We start from the raw sequence: 20935 nt of genomic DNA, 5'->3' as shown, positions 1-20935 counted from the left end.
GCAAATGGCAGCCTGATGGTTGAATAAGTTTAATTTTGTAACCCCAAAACAAACATGTAACAGTGTTAAACACATTAAATGCAAATGCATATGTTTGTTTTTGATTAGCTTTATTGAGTGTCCCAACATATTTTTGTATTTTCTACATTTAAGCATTTACATGCCTGCAAAAACACACAATAAAACATCTTTCAGTAATATCAAACCTCTAGTGTAAATATCAATGGCTCAATATAACGACATTCTAACTACAGTGAAAATCACATGATGCATATTCATTTAAATATAAGATGTGGTGAGGTACATTGGAAAGAATGAAGTCTTTAAAAACTAAAGCAGATCAAAACAATCTAGTGACACTTAACACAAGGCAACATTAAAATCCCAAATCGGAGTATTTCTTAGGAGTATCCATTCTTCAGAATTCTTCACCTCCGGGAATAAAGTTGTACGCCATCAATATGCAAAACACATTCCACTACAGTGCCTTGCCCAAGGGCTGATCCCAGGTCAGCGTGTGTGGGAGGAAGATCAAGATCTGTGACTGTGATTACAACCGCGGAACAAGCAAGTCTTTGTTTTTTTGTTTTATGAACTGAAACAATGTGATCCGATAAGGACAAAGTGTGCTTTAGAGAATGTACTGTGAAAATGATACTGAAGGTGAGGATGAGGCTGGCGGTCTCTAGGTGGGCCTGTTGTTGAACAGAGTGATAGGATGCAGTCTGGCCTTCATCTCCCGTCTGATCTGACACCACGAGCACGGTCCGCAGAAGTAAGAGTACACACAGTCATTACAGATAGAGTCCTGAGTGAGGAAAAGAGGAAATGTTAAACATGATGAACCTGAATACAAGATGCATGACTTTTATAACCTGCAGTATATTGTTATAACGCAATTGCATTTGAATTACAGTTTCTAATAAGACATGTAAGGCTTGATTGAAAAAAAATGAATAAATGGGTCCTTACCGTGATACCGTACCGCCGGCGTGTGGAAACCCTCATGGAGAGAGTGATGGGGGGAATACACCCGCAGCTGTCCAGGAGAGGGAGGCAGAGACATTCTCCGTGATCTCTGGCTGTGATGCACGCGAAGCAAGGGAAACACCACACAGAGAAACAACCTGCAGAAGAACCACTGATCAATTAGTCTTCCTCAGTAAATAGAACATCAGAATGTTTAGAAAGCAACTGCTAAACGGCTTTTTAGAATTTTGATTTTTGAATTCGAATTTTTGGAATTCTCAAACTTCCACACCAGAATATAGACACACACAAACTCACACTCATTGACGTTGTCGCATTCGCAGATGCTGGTGCTCCACTGGTCTGATGCAGCGGCCACCACCAATGGCTTGGGCTGCTGGACCACCATCTTGGACGCCATGATGGATCTTTTTCAATTTTAAGAACTCTGAAATTCCAAAATAAAACTAGTTTTGAGATTCTAATTCACAATTTTAAACCTTAATTAACAGGTACATTCAAAATTCATACACTGTGTAAAAAAATAATACAGCCATATAAAAAAATATATATATATATATATATATATATATATATATATATATATATATATATATATATATATATATAATAATGCAATTTGTTGCAGATTTTGTCTTACCTGGGAGAGAGAGGCAAGGTGAGCAAGTGACTGACAGTTGAGAGGAGGATGCTGTCTTTTATTTTGAGGGGGAGGTCGGAGGTCGGGAATGTCTAGACGTAGTTTCACTCTCATACACGTGCACACGTACGCACATAGTAAAGGATGCTTATCAAAGAGCATGATGGTTACCCATCAGACCATGATGAGAAAAATGACAAATATTCCAGATCAATAGATTTTGAACAAATTGACAAGAAGAGCCAAATGTAAAGTGACTGTTAACAGTGCTGAGATCTCTGTAGTGTGTAGAAAGAACCTAAAACATGTACAATGAGGTGAAATGTCACAGTATTAGTACAGATGCAGGGATTTATTTGCTGGAATGAAACTCAGAGTACTCCGAAATCATTGCAGCAACACCAGAATTAATAACCAGAACATAATACAATCACGAGGAACATTTTATGGAATCATTTGATTGTTCTTAAAGTAAGAGATGATGTAAAGAGATATCATTAACTGACAGTACATCATGTCTAGTGTTTACACTTCTTAGTTTTCTGAAATGTACTTCAAGTTAAATATTAGTGAACATTTGGATAAAAATCATCTGCTGAACTGCAAATGACTAATAACGTAAACTAATATTCAGGTGTAGAGTTTTGTGTGAAAAGAAAATAATGAATTCCATTCTGTATGAACTAAAACATATAGTAAACAACTTTTACTTTTAAAAAACTTTTGTATATGTTTAACAAGCCTGTGCCATGTGTGATATTTGAACATACATAAATATAAGGAATATAATTATTAAGGCAAGGCAAGGAAAGTTTATTTATATAGCACATTTCGTACACAATGGTAATTCAAAGTGCTTTACATAAAAGAAAGTAAAATTTAAAAAAAAATTATAACAAAAATAAAACAAGCAATTTTAAAACTTTTAAAATGATTAAAACATTTAAAAACAGTTAGAAAATGATTTTGCATAAAAAAATAAAGTTAAATAAATAAAAAAACAGTGAAAATATATTGCAATCTGTTCGGGCTAAAAACTAAAATAAGTCATAAAACAATTGAATGCTTTTTATTGAACACTTTATGTTGCCTACAGTAAGGTTGCATTTGTTGCCATTAGTTAACTACAAGACTTCATGTGAACTAACAAAGGAAAATACTTCTAAAGCATTTTTAATCTTAGTTTATGGTGATTTATATACCTTATTAAAACCAAAAGTTTTATCTGTTTTATTATTCAATGGACCTGAGGGAAAATGAACAGCTGGATTTTTATTAACCAATGTTAACAAAGATATGAAGTAGTAAATACACTAACAAATGGATTACTTATTTTTAGGTAATATTACTCAGTGCAAAACAGTATTACCACTTTCACAGTTTTAAAATTATAGTAATTACATTTTCTTTACTGCTTTTGACAGCTCCCTGAAATCGTAACCGGGAAGCAATTCATTTTAATTATTTTTATGACAGACAATAGAAAAATAAAGAAGATAAAATTAAAGTTAGTATCCTGCAAACAATGTATCAGTAGCATGGAAAATAACATTAAAGAGTGAGGAAGAAACCTGGAGGGGATTCAAGGCTCTAATCAAACGTTTTTGTCACACACAGACTATTTGTTAATTAGATATACTGTTAATTAGATATACTGTAAGATTGGATAATCATTCATTTTATTTTGGGGAACATAATCTATTTTTAGGCAGGTGATTTACGCACACAGTTAATGAAACCAATGAAACATCAGACAAAATGAGTGCAGTTCATCAAAATTTTAATTTCAACACATGTACAATGACATAATATATTAACAAATATTTATAAAAGGCTAAACAAACTAAAAGCAAGAGCTCTGAAACAGAATTAAAAAGGACCTCATGATTCAGAATGACAGTTTCACAGTTACAGATCTACATCAATACATTAAAACATCAGTATGGTTAGTTATCCTAAAGAATCATGTATTTTTAGAGAAGAGTTTTCAGTCTTCATCCCCGAGCATCTGAAATCCACATCAGTCCTTGGGTCAGAGCCGAATTTCAGACTTCTCCAACACGCTCAAAGCTAGCTTATTTCTTTTCAGAGCTGATGATTCATTAAGTGACTGACGATGAAGTTGTTTTATTTCGGTCGGTTGCGGAAGAGTGTGACGGGGTGGTTGCGAGCTATCATCTCACGTCTTATCTGACAGTAGGAGCACGGGCCGCAGCAGAAGGACAGCACACAATCATTACAGATAGAGTCCTGTTAGAGAGAGAGAGACAGAAGAAATCAGTCAGTCACTAAACATAAAACTGACATCTGATACAAGCTATGCATCTAGTATCAAAGACCAGCTGATTTAACTTCATGCACACAGTATTTCCTCCGGATTTAAGTGTAACCTTACTGTATATGCCTAAAAAAACCAAACTTCCCACCCCTAAATAAAAATAAGTATTTTGAATTATATATCCATATATAAAATTATTTATTAAAATGTTTTAATATTTTTTGGTAACATTAATAAATGAATTATTATTTCATTTTTACTGTAAAAAATAAAAAATAAATGTAATAAAAATGTATAAATTATAAAAATATATGTATATGTATATATATATATATATATATATATATATATATATATATATATATATATATATATTTTTTTTTTTTTTTTTTTTTTTTTTTTTTTGCAATGAAGTCAAAAGTGACTACCTCAATTCCATAGGTGCGCCGGACAGACACTCTCATGGCCATAGTGATGGGTGGGAAGAGGCCAAAACTGTCCAGCAGAGGCAGACACAGACACTCTCCGTGATCTCTGGCTGTGATGCAGGCGAAACATGGACAGCACCAGAACGCAAAGCAACCTGCCGAACAAGAAGGGAAAAAATCATTCACCATGTGAAAAAGAGAAGACGTACAGATATAATAGATTCAGATGCATGCAATATTACATGAAGACACGCACACACACACACACACACACACACAAAACACTCACAGTCATTGAGGTTGTCACATTCGCACATGCCAGAGGACCATTGGTCAGAACCAGGAGCCAGAACCAGTGGCTTGGGCTGCTGAATAACTATTTTAGTTGCCATGATGACTTGCGCTCTGAAAGAGAACAAACTATTAAGAAACCTGAAACATGCATTTAAAGGTCAACTCTGTATTTGTTATGTGCCTTAATAAAGTTAGTATGCATATGCAGTTCTTACCGTGCAAGAGGAGAGACAGTCGGGTACGACGATGGAGATCAGTACTGAGTCTTTGTGACAATCTGTGAGACTTTATAGAAGCATCAGTGTCCAAACACACGTACACATGTGTGGAGACTAAAGATTAGAATCAAGCCATGTCTCCACAGAGGCAGAGCAGGTTAGTCTGGTGCATGCTTTTCTTTTTATCGATAGATTTTTGGTGATTAACAGTTTTGCTGACGTGAGACATTGTGACTCATCTTAATGAGACTGTGTAGTTTACTGATACTGAGAACTACCTATGAGAAAAGAATGCACCACACCAGGATCCTCTAGAGTCTAGACAAATAGGTTACATGTGAATTGTGTCAAGCATTTCATCACAATAACTGCAACAGTGTTCTGGACATGCTTTTCTCAAATTAATAGCCTTTACACAAAATATCAAACTTAGAGCATGCAGTGCATAATGGGATGTTCATAAAGTACTATTTTTACAGTAATGCATACCTTAAAATAAAACATGCACTACCACTCAAACGTTTGGACACAGCATATTTTTTTATTAATTTAAAATAAATACTTTTTGACTCAGCAAAGATGCATTGATTGAATTGATCAAAAGTGACATTTATAAAGGTTTATATTTCAAATAAACGCAGTTACTTATCCAAGAATTAAAAAAAGAAAAAATGTGTCAAAGTTTCCACAAAACTATAAAGCAGCACATGTTGTTCATTGATAATATTGAGAAATAGCACCACATCTGCATATTGGAATGATTTCATAAGGGTCACAATGACACTGAAGAGATACTAAAAATACAACTTTGCCATCACAGGAATAAATCATAAATCAAATAAATGCAGCTTTGGTGAGCATTGGAGACTTTCAAAGACATTATAACATATTTAACCTATCAATAACCCATCATGAAGTACATGCACCTGTAAAGTCATACGGAAAGATCTGTTTATGAAAAACATAGGCTATTAAGGTTTACTACATAAACTTTTATTGCAGTTAATTAAACAGTTACATAAAATGCAGGTAAAGACATGTCACTCAGGGTTGGATCACCTCTGTAGTGAGGCGACAAACACAGAAACGTGATAATAAAGCCATATTGGTGAGGATTTTCATTTACATTACATTAGGTGGAATTCACACTGTAGTTGCATAAAGAATTATTATACCATTACTATGACTGAATCACAAAGTGGCTTCCTAAATTGTAGCATTTTCAATGCATTAAATCTTCCAACATATGATAACTAAAACAATTCTTAGAAAGCAACTCATTCATGGTCTTTACGCATGAGAACCCACAGAGGGTGTGCTGGAGAGATGCTGATATGCGTTTCTTAAAGGAATAGTTTACCCAAAAATGACAATTATGTAATCATGTAGGTCTATACGAGTTTTGACATTCCACACAGCAGACAGCATTTAGTGAAAATTACATGCTGGAGGGTGTTAGAAATGTTGCTCCCACAACTTCTTTGTACTCTTTCCATAAAAGAGTAGCAATGCAGTGAGTTGATTTAATTAGGAATAACACAAAACATTTAAACCATGATTTTGCCATGCAATAAATTCTCTCCAATCTGCTTGTATGTTATGCATGATTTCTGTGATATAAAATAATAGAATATGCATTATAAACATTCACACATCTGACACACATTCATAATGCTGAAACAAATATTACATACGCTTATGATGCATTTAATTATACAGGGGTGTCCAAAGGGTGTTTTTAATTGGGGATGGAGCTTATCTCTGCAGGACACCTGCCCTCCAGGACCGAATTTGGGCAACCATGATAGGATGATAGGATGTCAGACTCCCTCTAGTGGTTAACTATAGCCAGATTCGTGTGTGTGTGTGTGTGTGTGTGTGCGTGCGTGCATTATTTGTTCGTTTGTTTAGATTGGCTGAAGATTTGTTTTTGTCATAATTGACAGTATTCCAAAAAGTCAACTGATAAATTCCTGGTTTGCAAGACTAAACCCAGGAGACAAACCGTGATGTTAACTGGACCTACCGCAAACAAACAGCGCATTATTGTTGGAGTTAATGTGAAGCCCTCTCTCTGCACTGGACATCTTGCTATCATGTTTGACCCATCTCTCACTTCTGTTCACACCATCTCTCGTGTTAATGACTGCATTCCTCGTCTCTAACCATGCATGTCTCCACTGCATACTGCTGAAAGATGATGAGACTCCTTACGTGTCTGAGCTGCCCTGTTAATAACTCAGAACAATAACATTAGTGCCGTGTTTCAAGCTCGGAAATCAGAATCCATCACACTGCATGTTTGTCAAGATTACCTTGAATAACATCGGATCAGATGGCTCTTGCAGAACTACTCCATGTGAACTCGAAAACGTATGTAGGCAGTGTTTGTAGCACGCCTACCTGTGCATTTCTGGATACTTTTCATTCAGCACACTGCCAAGTGCGAAAAAGTATCTATACTGGCAGAGTTACTAGAAACTAGTGCTGTCAAACGATTAATCATATATATATATAAGTACACACACACACACACGCACACACACACATACATATATAATATTTACATGTACTGTATATACATTTATATTCTTATTTTTTATATTGTACATAAATATATAAACAACATTTATCCTCTACTTCTGGATTACTTGTAAACTTGTGCCACCTACTGGTGGAACTAAATAATTACACAACTCATTTTTTATCACTTTAATTTTTTTATTTTTTTATTCGTCTGGCTATTAATCATAATTACACCATTATTTATTACATACATTATCTATCTATCTATCTATCTATCTATCTATCTATCTATCTATCTATCTATCTATCTATCTATCTATCTATCTATCTATCTATCTATCTATCTATCTATCTATCTATATGGTGAAGATGAAAAAGTGTTTAAGCATAAAAAAATGCCCCCCCTCCCCCCCAAAAAAATGTAAGAAGTTTTCTGTTTTATTTCATTGCAATTTTGTTTTCGTTTTTCTGAGAAAAAAATAAATATCAGACATTTTCCTCTGATTAACAGAAGACGATGAGTAAAATATCATTCAGTGTAACAAACATGTCAGGCATATTTACAACAAAAATCAATTTATGACATATTAAAAGACTAATTACTTTCACCCCAAATACTAATGAGTTGTAATTTTACATTTGTAACATTTGCCACTATCCTAGGTTTTGCCCATTTGTCAGTAAGAATTTTTTACTAATTTAAAACACAGTAAAATTTAGTATGCTCCATTATTCATTTAGATATTTTAATATGTACGCGTCAGAATAAACATGTTGTTTGAATTTTTGCATAAATATTGTGTCACACTGAATGACAATGTAACATTATTTCAACCACATTTTGACATTTTATTCTCCAAAAACTTATTTGAAACCTTAAAAGTAGACATATATGTATCTATATATATTACATGGGCATATGTAGTACCAAAAACATGATGAGGGAACATAAGGCTGTTGTCGGGTGGCCGTTGTGTTTATCTAGCTTGACTTGTGACAGGTTCACGGGCGTCCATTTCCCGAGACATCTGACACCACACACAAGGACAACAGCAGAAGGAAATAAAACAGTCCTCCGCGATACTACCCTAGAGATGGAGAAAGATTCATTCACAAACATAAGGGAGGAATTTATCAGGCAGAATAGTTGTTTAGATAGATAGTAGTAACAGTGTGGTTTTGTATACCAGACATACAAACTAAGAAATTTTTTAATAGATTTTACTAAACATTCATAGGAGTGCCTTCAGAAAGATGAACATGTGTCCAAACCTCAATGCTGTATCGATGGCGCATGGACACCCTCATCAGACCAAACTGATCGATCAGAGGAAGGCAAAGACACTCGCCATACCTCTTAGCCGTTTTACACGCAAAGCAGGGGAAGCAGAAGAATGAGATGAAACCTAGAAATGCAGTCCTTCTGTTAGTGATGCAAAAACATGAATGACAACTGAATGCTGATATTCAGAAGAGACTCACAGTCTTTTTTATTTTTTAAGTCCATGCATTCAAAGGGTCCAGTAGTCCAGGAGTTGGAGGCTTTGGGGTGCTGAGATGTCATCTTACTTTTAAGATGCTTCTTTAAGAGATGCTAACGTAAATAATTAAAACAAACAAATTAATTGCACATTTTTCTGAAATTAATGGTTAATAATCAGTTAAAATTAAATTTTGTAATCATGGCCTAAATATTCTGAACACACCCAATGAATATAATATTTAATACATTGTATTTTTAAATGCAGAAATGAACACGTTATTTTTCCCAACCCTCGTTTGTTTAACTAAGCTTGGTTGCATTTCCAGACACTGTGGTATTGATATTGTATGGCTATTCTTTACTGGAAATGGGTCAGAAAGACAATGTAAAGCTACTCTTTATTCTGTGCCAGTATAAATAAGTCAACATGCATATCAATGACAAATTCACCAATCCCGAAAACTTACCTGAGTGAGAAGAGAAAGGACAGGCAGACTTGTGTTCAGTGTAAAGGATGAGAATCAGCTGTTAAGATATGCACACACATCTCACTTTAATACTTTCTAAAAGTCACTGATCCGGTTAATTTTTTTTATTTATTTATTTTTATTTTTTATGAAGATGAAGGGTTCCACAGAACCCTGACTTGACATTCTGGAGAAACTCATGTTTTCAGTTCACGGGAAAATCAAAAGATCAACATTTTAGAACTCATGCCAGTCAGATTAATTAACAAGTGACATATTTGTGGTGTCTTCGACATGCATCGAAAGCCCTGAACAGATTTTTCTATGGGCTGCAGGTTGTCTAAACACATACTAAACATTTGTCTTTGAAAGACATCAGAACTAGCCCTGCAACCTATCAAACTCACTGAGAACCAGCTGCATTTCTTCCGCAAATACATCAAGAATGACTTTAATTATTGCCATTGAAAAAAAAAAAAAAAAAAAAAAAAAAAACAGGATGCGAGTTAATTTGGTGAAGTTTTACTGCAGAATAATAGTGACAGAATACCTGAAACACAATGAAGTGAGACAGAACCCTTGAAATCCACCACTTACATATTTAGAAAAGTTACCGTATGGAAATTAATTTTTGTCTAAAATAAAAATTAGTCCATGTTTTACTCACCGTGAAGGCATCCTATGTTTTTTTTTCAATAGCACATTTAAAAGCAACTCATGTTGGCCAAAGTGCTTTCCAATAAAACAACATATAACCAAAACTAAGACAGCAAGAACATAAAAACAACATGACTTAAACAAACAAGACCATCAGATGTATGTAAAGGAAGTGCCCTCTTAAAAGTGTTTTAAAATGTCCTAGTGATGTAGGCCTACAACATTTAATTTCCAGAGGAGAGGTGCTGTAATCCAAAAGTCTCCTTTGGACTTCAAGCGGGATTTAGGGACCTTCAATAAAAACATTTTAGAGGACCTCAATGTCCGTGTCAGAGAATAAAACTGAAATATATTCATGTGCTAGACCATGCAACCTTGTCGTGAAGATGTGTGTTTCGTTGTGAAAGCAATACTACTTTGTTTGGTTTTCCAAAAGAGGACACGACTAGAGATCAGTGGATAAGTTGTATTTACAACACTGTTCCAGAACAGTCAAACCCAAATATTCAGATGTGTGCAGTGCATTTTATGGAGGGCTGTTTCCTGATCCTGGAGAGCAGACTACAATTTGTTTTGTCTTGTCGCGTCAGTATTATGTAGATTTGTGCTACCCTGTCAGATTTTGCTACCTCCCTTTAAAACAGGGTTTGAGGGTCATAACATTTCCGTCACATGCTTGAGGTATTTGGCCAATCAAATCACACTGGATAGCTGGCCAATCAGAGCACGTCTCGCTTTTGAGACTGAAAATGTGAAGAAAAAAGCATTTATCTAAAATAGAAATCTTTAGTAACGTTATAAATGTCTTTAACATAATTTTGTATTGATTTATTTAATTGACATTGATTTAAAGCATCCCTGCTAAATTTCTATAAATGAATATATGATGGGGAATATACTTTCTATTAAGAAAATTATACTGACTGGCTTTTTACTTCAGATAAATGCTGATCTTTAGATCTTTCGGTTCATCAAAGAATATATGTACTCAACTGATTTAAATATTGATAATAATAATAACAACAACAACAACAAATATGTTTCTTGAACAGCAAATTTGCATGGTAAAATGATTACTGAAGGATCATGAGACACATTATAAATCTGTTGAACAAAAACACCCGCCCATGCCATTATAAAGCTTAGTGTGATGTGGTTATTCAAAAATAAATCTGATAGTGGAATTCAAATTTAAAATAAGGCGGGAAATTTGGATACAGGTCTGGCATCCTGACATAGCTATACAAAGATTTCTTAATGTATACAAAATACAGGCAGACCAGAAAACTTCAAACTGTTTTTATTAAATGGAACAAATACAATGGTACAGATTTAATGTCACTGAGGGTCTCTAATTGAGGGTCCTCTTAGGTGAAACACTTTGTTATTATTGCAGTATACTGTGGAAGAGCAAGGAAGTTGTTGGTCGCCCAGTTGCCTTTATTATCCTCGAGTGTGGACAAGAGTGATGTTGTTTTCACGGGCATTCATTTCTCGGGACATCTGACACCAGACGCAGATGCCACAGAAGGTGGAATAAGCACAATCATTACAGATAGTACCCTAGAGAGATAGACATACGCCATAAGTACTCTCTCCACATTTATATATGAGATGTTACTTCGTATTTGTCCAAACCTGGATTCCATAGCGATTGCGCACTGATACTCTCATGGCCATTGTTATTGGTGGAATGCATCCAAATCCGTCGAGCAGAGGCAGACACAGACACTCGCCATGCTTACGAGCCGTCGAACAGGCAAAACAGGGGAAGCACCAAAACGCAAAGCAACCTACAAACCATAACATACTATTAGTGATGAGAACCAATCAGTGTGCTAAAGAGTTATACGAAACACTGACATTTCACATGTGTTTATCTACTTTAAGAGACATATTTACACATTTACACTTCTTTTATGTATGCTAGATTTGTATATGTTTATACATGTAGCACCATATAGTCCCGTGAGGCACATTTCGTTCCTTTGCATATGACAATATTATAACAGGACTCTATTCTTTCAATTGATCAACCACTCATCAGCATTCAGTGATGCCACTATCATGTCTCTCCTATCTCTTCTTTCAGGTGCTTCAAACTAATGTAAATGGCGCCACCTGCTGTCAGTAATCAATCAGTGTTAATACCTTCAGAGGACTTATTTATTGAATTCTTCATCTGGCTAGGCCCATTGTTTTGTATATTTTCATGGACTTTTTTTTGGACCACTAGATCTGTCATATTATTGTGTATGTTGAGTACAGAGTCCCCAAAACCTTCATCCTTTCTGTCCCCCTCTCTGGTGAAACTTTCAAGACCCAGCTGAAGACACACTTTCACAAGGACTCAAACCAATGCACACACACACACACATGTTTGTTTTTGTGAAAAGGCGTAATGGTTTTTATACTGTACAAACTGTATATTCTATGGCCCTACACCAACCCTAACCCTCACAGGAAACTTTGTGCATTTTTACTTTCTCAAAAAAACTCATTCTGTATGATTTATAAGCGTTTTGAAAAATGGGGACATGGGTTATGTCCTCATAAGTCACCCTCTCCTTGTAATACCTGTGTCATACCCATGTCATTATACAGAGCTGTGTCCTGATATGTCACAAAAACAAGAGCACACACACACACACACACACACACACTTCTTTGGCTCTGTCTGTTTGTACCACATATGTTAAATGCCTGTATCAAGTATATGGTTCAATTCCATCTTGAAGAGCTAAGCTAAGCAGAAACTAACAAATAATTTATATTCAAAGCAATGCTTAATGTCTCTTTATGACTTTACTCAGCAAGAAGCTGTTTAGTAAGAAGGATGATATATCATTGACTACACACATAATTGCTTTCGTAGTAATGATTCTGGCACTCCTCGGGTAGCCTTTATACACACATTCTTGGGATGTACAATCATGCACAGCTTTTTAACAATATTGTTGTGTAGTTGCAAAGTGACATTCTTTATGGAAATACACCACCGAAAGACACACCAAAATAAACAGAAGAGAGAGAGCGAGAGAGAGAGAAAGGGAGAGAAAGAGAGAGAGAGAGATGGAGAGAGAGAGGGGGGGGGGGAGAGAGGGAGAGATGGAGAGAGAGAGAGAGAGAGAGAGAGAGAGAGAGGCTCACACTCCGGTACATCCTGACAGCAGTCACAGATTTCAGAGCTCCACTGGCTGGAGTGGTGTGACATGACGAAGGGCCTGGGCTGTTGAGAAGTCATCCTGTCTATTACACAATCCTTCAACAGACACAAGAACACACAGGTACAGAACGATTACTGTTAGCTGTCCACATATCAGAGGTTGAAAAGACTCTTAAATCAAATCTAAGTCATTTTTCATAGTTGAATCTTTTTCTATATACATGAGAATAAACTACAAATCATGCAACAGTGTTCAGGGATCAACGATAAAAATGCATTTATCCAACAGCTCAGCAAGATCAGCAGTTGAGGTTCATTCCCTGTCCATTTTTTCATTACCATCAACATAAAAAAGCTCTGGAAATCACAGTTATTCCTGAAATGTTGACTAAAACACAGCTAGACATTTAAATCACTTCATAATGGCAATACTGTTCAATATAACACACTTAACGAAATAATTATGTATTAAAAACCTGATCAACAAATGTAAGAAGTCAAGAAAACCTTGACCATCAGGCTATCGTTATTGTTGAGCACTTTTAATATTACTTTATTTAAAGACCTCATATTTTGTCTTTTCTAAAGCTGCACTGAAAACAGTTTGTGTACAAGCAGTTTTCACTCAGCTACTAGATTTCTGTGAAACTCAGTATTTAAAAAAAAAAAAATATATATATATATATATATACACAACAACAACAACAACAAAAATAATAATTTCTTAAAGTGCCCTTCTTTTGTTTAAAAACGAATGCAAAAACTGCTCTTACCTGAGCGTGAGACGGCGAGGATGGATTCGTTCATTCACACTCAGACACACAAAGGATGGAGATCAGTTGTTAAAACAGTCCCATAAAAAGTCTCAAGTAGGTGTGCATCAAAATTAAAGTAGTTCCTCGAAGTCACTGGTCAGGTTAGTGATGTGTCACTTCTGATAACGCCCATTACCCTTCACCTGAAAATCATTCATCAAGTGCTTTTAACGGAGACATAGTTTCACCAGAGAATAAAGACTCTTGTTTGTCTATGAGCATGTGCATGACTAACTATCTATTGTTTGCTGGTTGCATTAATGTGTATAAAAGGCAGAAATATAAATGTCAAAATGACATTGCTCTTATAATGTGTAAAGAGATTGGCTTAAGGGAAGGAGAGAGCTTTTTTTGCATCATTATATAACACTGAACTGGACAGACCAGTTATTAACTCTTGCAACAGCCAGATGAAGTGTGATGAAAGATATCAATTTCAGTTAAGACCAGCAATCTGTCTTTAATATGCTGAACACTGCTGGATGATCCAGATAACACGATCTGTCAGTGTCTGTGGATTTGGTAAGTGGCAGATTTTTGACAGCTTTCAGTAGAACTGCTTAACAATTTCATGTGTGGTTTTACCTTTAATGCATATTCAGTCTTTCCTATCCCCATGTCGCTTATTCATTTAAAAGTAAGTGGAATATTTAGTCTTAAAAATCACATCAGCAAAAAAGAAGAAGAAAAAGGTAAAAGAAATCTAAGTAAATAAAATAATACAAATATCAACAACATGGAGAACTATAGAAGAAAATAGAAAGAATAGAGATGATGTTAATGATTCAAAGTATTAATGATTGTTGAGTTAGAAATCAAGCACTCTTAAAACACTAGAAAAAGCTATTAATTTGTCCTCTAATGATGTCCATCTGTGGAGTGTATGTACAGTATTTATATTTTTTACAGGAGACAGTTTTGACATAATAATTGTATTTATTTTTAGTTTGGATTATTATTACTTCATGCAATAATTCAGTTGTGTTTAGTTTGATTATATCAATATATCTTTCTTATACTATAATAAAATGCGTAAAATTAGAAAAAAATACATGTGCAATCATATGAGAGCAATGCGCAGTTATGAGTCAGTTATGTTTACGGTAATTGTTTTTAATTGAACTAAGCTTGTCAGACTTGTTATAATAGTACAAGCTAAGCTCCTCTTTCAGTAGCTAGCTAGCTAGTCCTCTACAGGTCATCCACCCATACCAATCCTGCATCACGTCTGCCAGCTTGTTCCTGAAATAAAAGTATTCAAGTTTCTAACACATATTTATGATTTGATGTATAGCTCAGATTTTAATAGGCTGAGTGATTTTGTAATTATCCATAACTGAGCAACAACAGCCGTAAAAACAGTCACCCTGGGAATAAGACAGAGTTGAAATGATGGAAAGATGCCGAGTCATATTAACATCCTGAAAGCTAATACTGTTTTGGCATAAATCTCTTGCAGACTTGAATGAATGACCCCAGTCCCAACTCTTGTTTTGGATGTTTTTGTGAAACATTACCTCATAAATCACAAAAAAAAAAAAAAAAAAGTAATCCATCTCCATCTAGTGGTATAATTCAATAAGCACGTCAAAAGCATTTCACTTTTCTCATCTTTTTTTTCAATCTTTGTTTCTTCCTACAGGGGTAATTCATCCAAACAAAGGAAGAAAAAGAAAAGAAAAGAAAATTATGTCTGACATTTTTGAGAGTGTTGGTAACTAAAAATAAATCAATAAAATCAATCAATCAATAAAACTACAAATAATTTAGACATTTCTGAAAATATCTTTTTTTTCTTATGCTTCATGGAAGAAAGAATGTCATAAAAGTTTGCATCAGCATGAGAGTAAATAATCACAGAATATTTATTTTTAGTGAAGAATACATTTAATCTTTACTTCTAAAGCACAAAAGATATTTACAGATGCTCTTTGGAGGTACTTAGAGAGGAATAGTTCACCCAAAAATTAGGCCATGCACGATATAGTTTCTTCATTGTAATAGATTTGGAAAAATGTTGCATTACATCATTTCTTCACCAGTGGATCATCTGCAGTGAATGGGTGCCGTCAGAATGAAAGGCTAAACAGTTGATACAAACATCAGAATAATCAAAAGCTGCATGTTTGTATTAAACTAATCCACGATAAAGATGTTTTTAATGTTAAACTGCACAATACGAGTCCTCTATGTGTATTATTGCTGTCTCCAGTGAAAAAGTAATCTTATCTGAATCAGAAGAGAAATATGCACAGATTCAACATCTTTATAAAATGGTCCAAATCCGTTCTACACAAGTATGTCAGTGTATTTTAATGTAAGAGGGCAAAATGAATTGGTTATTTTCACTGGAGGAAGTGCTTTTATTGATCAAGGATTATAAACTCACTGCTTTCCCCTTCACAATACATGAATTGATTGACTGGGGTCATGTGGATTTTGGCCTTTACTAGGCCTGTCTTCAGTTTGTATGATCACTAGATTATTTCAATACTAAATCCAATATAATAACAAAAATAAATGCATTCAGTTTGCTATTCAATAACAGTAAAGAAAGAAATCAGAGCACCACTTTATGATTGTGATCTGATATCACCGAGCTGTTTCTTTCTACCAAAAGATCGTTTTCTCATGTCACATGTAATGTAGAATATCTAGTAACGGCACACTGGTTTGTATTGTTGGTGTTTGCTTTCACATGAACTTTCAGTTAGTTTGGTGTTGAGAACAGATGCTTATCACAACCAGTTCACTTGGTTTTGGAAGATGGTCATATGGGTGGAATGTAAGTGTATGTGTGGGCACTGGGTCATGTTCGTGGATGTTTGTGTGCGCATGTGTGGGTGCCTTCTTGTGTAAGAATATTCATGTTTGCATAACTGTTGTAAATCCCTTCCAAAAAGAAATGTGGTGCAATAAAAGTACTATAATAATAACATGGATTATTATATAACGATTGTTTCTTGTCACACTATTTGAACATGTGGTTGCAGATTAACGTCATTACACGAGTGATTTAATTTCATCTCAATGCCGTAACGTTCTCTTACAGTTGCATGCATGGCCAGTGAGGCTGGCGTTCCACATCTGACACAGGGCAGACAACAAAGGCAGACAGGGGCATACCCTGTTCCTCTTAAAAACAAATAAAGGCAGACGTCAGAAAGCAAAGGAACCTGGAACACACAGATGTGGCTTCGAACACAAACAAATTATGCATGTGTATGTTTACATTAATCCTTCACATTGCGGTTAATGTGAGACGTTGATGTTTTGCATGGGCATTAGTGCAGTGAATAGACACGATCATCCATATCCCCCAGCATTCACCAAGTCCAGTGCTCCACTGTTCTGCTGAGCAGGGTTAGGACTGTACCATTCTCAGCTACAGGGGGGATGCTGATACTCTCCAGGACTATATTACTAACATTTATTGTATTCTGTTGTTTAACAAACCTCAACTGAACATTACCCTTCTGAAGTCTTAAACCTTCAAACTTTGAATACTCTAAACAATATTACATTTGCACTTGTGCATTCCTATTCTTCAATGCATTTACAGATCCTACATTAACATGATGCAGCAGCATCTGGAAAGTTTAATTATTCCACAAAATGTAAAACCATTCAGCTTCATGCATACATCCTATAAAGGTTCATGCACTAACAAAAATGACACCCAAAATGTATGAAAAGAATATGAACGACAACATAAATTCTTACCTGTTGACATTTTATGTATAATTGTATGAATAAAAACTAATAACTGGTAATAACTAATAACAGTTCTTTGGTTCTCAAGAGTTTGACTAGAAGTTGATGACTAGTAAACAAAATTGTGCATGCTCGTGAATATAATTGGCAACCTCTCAGAGGACCTCAACAAACAGAACTTACAAATATTACTACAAGTGTGATTGCATCATATAATAATTGCTCTTAATAGTGTTCAACGTCTGGTTGACTATGCCTTGTATTAATTCTGAATGCACAAAAACTGACAGTCACAACTGATAAGCTACAACTAAATATTGTAGAAACGTAAAGTTGCTGTGTAATAATTTTTATCGTAAAAAGCGCTAATACAAATAAACTTGAATTGAATTGAATAAAATTTATTGTTCATCATTGTGTTTTAGGAGACCAAGACACAAATGCACAGACAATAATATGAGAACTTAATAAAATTTGATAGTCACATGTGTAACTGATTGATTTTCATTATAATCCAAGATAGAAATGATAATAAAAATGTATAAATAATAATAGTTCTGCTGGCATTTCATTGTAAAATACACTTTTGAAAAAAAATTAATGTAAACTATAGACAAGCAAAAGACTGAAGCATTGAGTGAACAATAAAAAAAAAACATTTCATCTCATTTCACTGAAAGGAAATTACAGGAAATCTTTATTGTCATGAAAACTGATACCATATTATCAGATTTGCGATGCTAAGGGGGTTAAAATGCTGAGCAACCGATTCAAGCCTCATGTGGGAGATCTTTTGAAAGATGTCAGACCTCGAGAGATTTGTTTTACAGATGAAGAAGTAAAAATGTCCTTTTGGGTCCAAACATAGCAGTCAAACCTGAGAAGGGCAAGTGGCTTGTTGGAACATGCATAATTCTTCAAATAAAGTCTAAATCTGGCCAAAGATACATAAAACAAAGATGACCAGTGGAGATACAGAACACAGTATCTCTTCATGTTATCATAAACACACGGTGATGGCAGAAAAACATCCCTCATTACAGTTTATGTTTTACATGCTTTTATTGTTTTGCTGTAGAAGATACAATCAACCAATCATATTTGTAACAGAGCATTATCGTGATTATATTACAGTAAATTCATCATGCACGTTGGGTATCGATATGAGATAAATCATGTTGAAGCTTTATTTAAAGCAGCACAGTTCCCACTTTATCCATTTTTATACTCTGAACTGTTCATTAATGGCACAAACATGTTTATGAGTCTCAACATGTTCACAGTGTATAACATGTTTTACCTGAATGAGACAAGACTTCTTGTGTGTTTAACTCAAATCAAACAACAACACACAATGACAGAAAAACACAGTTTATGTTTTACATACTTTTATCGTGTTGCTTTAAGATGCAAGCAAAATATCACATTTATAACAGTTGAAATCAGAGCATTTTCAGGATTACGTTAAAGTAAACTGATCCTAGACTTTAAAGATTGAGTCTGGTATATATGTGATTATCATACTGGAGCTCTATATAAAGCAGCACAATTCCTTCAAATTACAAAGGAATAGAAGGAGAATTATATTTTGAGCAAATCCGTTCAAACTGTTTCTTGATGCCATCGTTATAATCTGTGCAAAAAAGAGCACAGATTTATTATAATAATTAATGGAAACAATTCTTCCATAACTGTTGTTATAACATGTTTTAATTCAAAATGGTTTAACTTACATGTTTCAGGGTTACTGCAAATACACCTAACAATTTCCTTGTAGTCTTTCACTCTGTGGTTTCTACACTGTAGCCCCTTCGAAGGATGTACTAAAGAGAGAGATTTATTACATTAGATCAAACTAAATAATTTTGTGATCCATATTAATACTACACAATGTTTTGGAAAAAATAAATTGTCCTTACCTTTGCAGCCACAAACTGTTCTTCTTTGTGAACAGACTGTGTGGAGACATAGGTGACATTAGTCTCACATTCAAAGAATAAACATTAATGCTGAAAAAATTCCCTTAATGGTTATTAATATTAATGTGCAAACCACAGAATAAAGCATCATACAGGTATACTGTCCCAGAAATTACCTGAGTTGTTGCACAGAATTGTGGTCAGAATCACCAGGGCAAACAGCAGACAGATTGATTTGGACATCTTCACGCTGGCGTTGCTGTGGCTTATCGAAAAGGTTTGGTTTCTGCCCTCCTTTTATCCCCTTGTGTAATGATGATCTCCCCTTCCCATCGCTCTTTTATACCCTGAACTATTCATGAGGGTTTAAGTTTAACAGCATATATGAGTCTCAACATGTTCACAGTGCATACCACAATCTTATCTGAATGAGAAAACAGATATTGCTTATTTACCCCGATCTAAACAACAACACTCAAGAGAAAACACGTTAAATCTGATAAAGCTGATCTTGTCAGATCGCAATGTGTGGGACCGAATAACTGCTAAATATTGAGGGGATGTCAGATTCAGAGCATCTGTTATGAATCTTTATGAAAGAACACACTATGGTTTATTTGGTCTATACGGCATACATTAACACCACCCAAGGTCTGAAATTCATTTTTTTGGTCACACCTATTCTATCACCCATTTGTCCATAGATATTTCTCATTGGCCATGAAACTTCGACTGAAACATTGCACCAACCTATACATATTATTACTGTGACTATACATCCTCTTTTTCCAAGACATGTCCTGTCCTTGCATAAAATGTCTAAGTTTTGGCTCTTTTCTCCTATTGTCATGCTCTAGTCTTCATTTAACATCTGTATGCAGATAATAAAACACTAGGGAAAAAGTACCTGGAAGTAACCTATTACTTCCAGTGAGATTCTGATGTATGCAATTGATTTAAACTTTACTATCCCATTAGGCCACGGAGAGGCTTAATGAATGGCAGTGATGCAACACAACAGTCCACACTTTTGCTATGTACAGATGCTTTGACTTTCGGCTACAAGTCTGCTACAGACTTTGCCATGCATAGCGGCTGCAAAGGAGGAACACAAGCACCCTCTTGAAAGCTGGACCCTACGATCTCAAGGACTTAATGGACATACACACACAGAGGCCATTGCAAGTCCACAAGACCATCACTGCGTTCCTTTAAGAAGGGCTCTTCCCCATGCCCTAATCCCGTCAAAGGGTGCAAAGGATCATGGGTACCATAAATTTTACCAGTTGAAGGTAATTCCTTCATTCCAAAATGCCCTTTAAGTGGCCAGTTTTAAGCAA

General features: G+C 35.1%; 3 protein-coding genes and 1 long non-coding RNA gene across 4 annotated transcripts; all 4 read right to left on the bottom strand.

The window, feature by feature from the left end:
• Positions 1-14: 14 nt before the first annotated feature.
• LOC113105900 (cornifelin homolog B-like) lies at positions 15-1699 on the bottom strand. The gene is made up of 4 exons (XM_026267276.1): positions 1631-1699; positions 1288-1417; positions 973-1127; positions 15-808 (listed from the first exon to the last, which is right to left on the bottom strand). Exons 2-4 carry the CDS (start codon positions 1388-1390, stop codon positions 686-688), a joined length of 381 nt encoding a protein of 126 aa, XP_026123061.1. The 5' UTR covers positions 1391-1417; positions 1631-1699; the 3' UTR covers positions 15-685.
• A 1715-nt stretch (positions 1700-3414) lies between these two features.
• LOC113105899 (cornifelin homolog B-like) lies at positions 3415-4953 on the bottom strand. The gene is made up of 4 exons (XM_026267275.1): positions 4846-4953; positions 4626-4741; positions 4337-4491; positions 3415-3880 (listed from the first exon to the last, which is right to left on the bottom strand). Exons 2-4 carry the CDS (start codon positions 4726-4728, stop codon positions 3758-3760), a joined length of 381 nt encoding a protein of 126 aa, XP_026123060.1. The 5' UTR covers positions 4729-4741; positions 4846-4953; the 3' UTR covers positions 3415-3757.
• A 1120-nt stretch (positions 4954-6073) lies between these two features.
• On the bottom strand, positions 6074-7237 carry LOC113105910 (uncharacterized). Its single transcript, XR_003292417.1, has 3 exons — positions 7164-7237; positions 6875-7076; positions 6074-6458 (listed from the first exon to the last, which is right to left on the bottom strand). It is a non-coding gene; the product is annotated as an uncharacterized LOC113105910 (long non-coding RNA).
• Positions 7238-11264: 4027 nt separating this feature from the next.
• LOC113105901 (cornifelin homolog B-like) lies at positions 11265-14027 on the bottom strand. Its single transcript, XM_026267278.1, has 4 exons — positions 13921-14027; positions 13132-13243; positions 11620-11774; positions 11265-11544 (listed from the first exon to the last, which is right to left on the bottom strand). Exons 2-4 carry the CDS (start codon positions 13223-13225, stop codon positions 11425-11427), a joined length of 369 nt encoding a protein of 122 aa, XP_026123063.1. The 5' UTR covers positions 13226-13243; positions 13921-14027; the 3' UTR covers positions 11265-11424.
• Positions 14028-20935: the final 6908 nt, after the last annotated feature.

The sequence above is a fragment of the Carassius auratus genome, chromosome 7 (genome assembly GCF_003368295.1).
Source record: "Carassius auratus strain Wakin chromosome 7, ASM336829v1, whole genome shotgun sequence".
Classification (NCBI taxonomy): domain Eukaryota; kingdom Metazoa; phylum Chordata; class Actinopteri; order Cypriniformes; family Cyprinidae; genus Carassius; species Carassius auratus.
Note: the sequence above shows the minus strand (reverse complement) of the source record. Positions and strands in the feature narration are given on the sequence as shown.